Here is a 3,599-nt window from a genome sequence, read left to right as displayed (position 1 = left end):
CAAGAGGCCAATCATTCATATACCTGCATGTACCAAACTCTAAAAATCCTTGTATAAAAGCCCAAAGTATCTATTACTCATTGTATGGTATATATTTTTCCCATATCACTTTAGCAGCACCCACCCCACAAAGAAATATCCAACAAAGATCAAACGATGACACACAATCTAAATCTTTGCTCACAGCCTTCAGAGATCTTTCATCACATCTCACCAGCTTTGATCTCGTCAATCTCTTTAGCTCTCTCATCTATCATGGCGAAGGGGGTTTCAGATAAGATAGATGTTTCACTTGGTGAAGGTCTTATCCCTAAAACTGCCTTTTACAAAATACCCTTCTTAAAATGGATATTCCAATTAAAAAAAGGACCAGTAGAAATAAGTTACATTTAATCATATGTCATATAAATTAGCTCAATAGTGTGATGGCGGCATTAGGGAAGGCACTATGGATACTACATGAGATGTATTTACCTTATTGAAGTTCTAACCAACCATGGTCCACAATGGTTGCTCCACCATTTTTTGCATTTATGTCAAAAAGAATTACCAAACTTTATAATGGTCCAATCAAATGAAAATGATCAACACGCAGATTGTTTTTGTTGAGCTGTCTTAATTAAGCTGTAGCCACCCTGGATTTCACCCATGATAGTATGTAATGTCCTTCACATCCTAATATCTAACATAAAGAGAATTGATTGCTGAAAGCATTTCAGTTGTTCCCTAAACTATTTACTTTCTGTAATAGCTTGTACAGAACCAGGGACACATAAGGTTTATGGATGCGTAATAGCATAGGGTAATTGAGTTGTGAAATATAATCTAATCTCTCTAGAATATGTGTCTTCTAACTGAGATGCATGTCATAAGTCCATTCGCCGGTTTTGATATATCAAACACAAATCTTATGGCAAAGAAATACTCCCTCTGTCCCTGAATAAATAGATTTCTAGAGTTGTCTTAAGTCAAACTTTTTAAACTTTGACCCAATTTCTAGAAAAAATCATCAAGATTTATGATATCAAATTAGCATCATTAGTATAGAATATATTTTCATTATATGTTATAGATGTTACTTTTTTCTATAAAGTTAGTCAAACTTAAAAAAGTTTGACTGGCACAGATTCTAGGAATTGATTTGTTTGGGGACAGAGAGAGTAAGTAGTAAACATTCAGCTTTGCCGATGACGATATTAGCAACAATCAGATTAAGCAGTAAATTAAGAAAAACCAAATATGTAGCACAAAATTGTCCATAGAATGACTAGAAGACCGCAGTAAACCGTCATAAAATGAGCAACAAAATCAAACAGCTGCCATATGTACCACTAAAACATAGTAAGAAGCATACATACATGTAAAAAGAAACAAACAAAAAGAACAAATGCACCAATAATTAATGTAGCACCATGCATATATCACATAAACCATATACATGGATGCAGGCAGTACATACTGGCAGTCTTGTCTTTGTTACGAGAACTGTATATGCACTACCATGTGATGAACTGATGATCAATGCCTGCTGGGACAACGCCCAAGCCTGAGCTCCAAGTCCAGCTCCCTTTCCGGCTCATCCGACTCCTGCCGCTCTGACGACCCGTCGGCCGGCGCGCGTGATCCTTCGCCGACGACGATGTGCCCGTGGCGCCCGAGGCCCAGGTGCAAGTCTTGATCACGGCTGGCCTCGCCGAACAGGCTGAGCTCCCTGGGGCTCACGCTGTTAGGGTTCCCACCCTCCGCGCCCAGCCTAGCCCCGGCCGCAGCCGCCGAACTCGTGTAGTACATGCCGAAGCTGCTGCCGGCACCGATCGGGATCGGAATCGACTGTGCTGCTGGGGGATACGACGACGGCCCCAACAAGTGGCGGTACCTGTTATAGCACTCGATGTTCCGGGACACCGTGCTTATGCCGGAGGTTGGCGAGTCGCGGATCGGCTTCGCGCGGTCGCGGCGGTGGATGTTCATGTGGCCGCCGAGCGCCTGCGCCGTGGTGAACCCACGCTTGCAGAAGACACACTCGTAGTACGGCTTTGGGCTGGCAGCTGGTGCCGGCGTCGGCTTCTCTCCAGCGCCCTGTGCTGGCGGTGCCATCTCGTCCTCTCCTCCAGTGGCCTCGCCTGCTGCTGCCGCCACCGGCTCCGGCACAGGCGAGGTCATGGCCTCGTCGCCGGCTGACGCTGCCTTGGATTCCTTGTTGCTGCCACTCTCCATGGCCGCCTACCTAGCCATCACGATGGTTCGACGGTTTTGGGGATTGGTAAACGAAGGTTTGACGATCCAGCAGACGATAGTGAAGTTTGCGTCTCCATGGGGTGTGTACTTAGGTTATTATAAAAGTTGGAGACATGGCCAAAGAGCTGTGCATTGGTATTGTCAGCCGTTTCTGAATAAAAGATGGTACACGGTTTTGACAAGCTAGCTTTGGAGGTCATCTGCTCTGCCGGCTGGCCTTGGTGCCTAGCAGCTGCTTCGCTTTCCAGCAGCCCTAGCTGTCTTGTGCTCGCTCTCACAGTGGAAACCTGCAATGGATCGGAGGTGCTTCACATACAAGTATCCCTTTTTACAATATTTAACGCAGCATACCGCAGTCACTAATCACTACTCATATTGCACCGGCAGGTAAGGTTAGTCTCGATCATAATAACATTTTAATTACCTAAATAAACGTTAATTGGTATAGATCCGATCAGCAGTACGTGCAACGTTGTTCTAAAATATATATGTATGTATTAGTTAATTGGTTGGGTTGCACACTTTTAGGACAAAGTCCAATCGTGAATCTTGAGATGACTTTACACAATGCAAACCCTACCATAGGTTGTCTCCAGTTATCTTATAGCACTCTCTCCGTCCACAAAAGGATACAATTCTTACTTTTTGATGAGTCAAACGATTTAAAGTTTGATTAATGATATTGCATAAAAAATTACTAGCATTTATGGTACAAGATAAACATCAATAAATTAATTATAAAATATATTTTCGTAGTAAACCTAGTTGGAGACATAAATGATAATACTATTCACTATAAACTTGGTCAAAGTTAAGCTACTTTGAATTGCATAAATCCGATATTTTCATCCTTTGGTGGACAGAGGGAATACTAACTAGATGACCCCCTTAATTTAAAAATTATATGAATGAAGCAAATGAAATGTGGTGAGTTTCGTTTGTATATGGAGATGCATGGTGTGGCCTATAAGACAACCATGATACCTTCTCTAATTTTAGGGAAGTATACATGCTACATGGCTCTCATAGCCTACTTCTATAGGCTATGTGATGTACAACATAAAGCATCAGTGTGCATATGGCATGGCTCCTAGATACTCTCTCCGTCCTGAATATAAGAGGTTTGAGTTTATTCTCAATCAAACTATGCTAAGTTTGATCAAGTTAAGTTTATAGAAAAGGAGAATAATATTTACATCATCATATGAATTCAGTTCTTGAACCGGTCGGAATGGCCAATATATATCTCATCCAGGTGGCTAGATGGGTATAGATATGCCTCCATCCTGTACCAGTCTTGACATCGGTTCCTACTAGTCAAAACTGCTATTTTGGTCCATATCAGTTTCGTCTAAAACTCA

At 42.2% G+C, this 3,599-nt stretch overlaps 1 protein-coding gene across 1 annotated transcript; it reads right to left on the bottom strand.

Moving 5' to 3' along the window:
- Nucleotides 1-1,518: 1,518 nt before the first annotated feature.
- On the bottom strand, nt 1,519-2,217 carry LOC136515572 (transcriptional regulator SUPERMAN-like). The gene has a single exon (XM_066509121.1). It carries the CDS (start codon nt 2,215-2,217, stop codon nt 1,519-1,521), a length of 699 nt encoding a protein of 232 aa, XP_066365218.1.
- Between the last annotated feature and the right edge of the window lie 1,382 nt (nt 2,218-3,599).

The sequence above is a fragment of the Miscanthus floridulus genome, chromosome 17, assembly GCF_019320115.1.
Source record: "Miscanthus floridulus cultivar M001 chromosome 17, ASM1932011v1, whole genome shotgun sequence".
NCBI classification, from domain to species: Eukaryota; Viridiplantae; Streptophyta; class Magnoliopsida; order Poales; family Poaceae; genus Miscanthus; species Miscanthus floridulus.
Note: the sequence above shows the minus strand (reverse complement) of the source record. Positions and strands in the feature narration are given on the sequence as shown.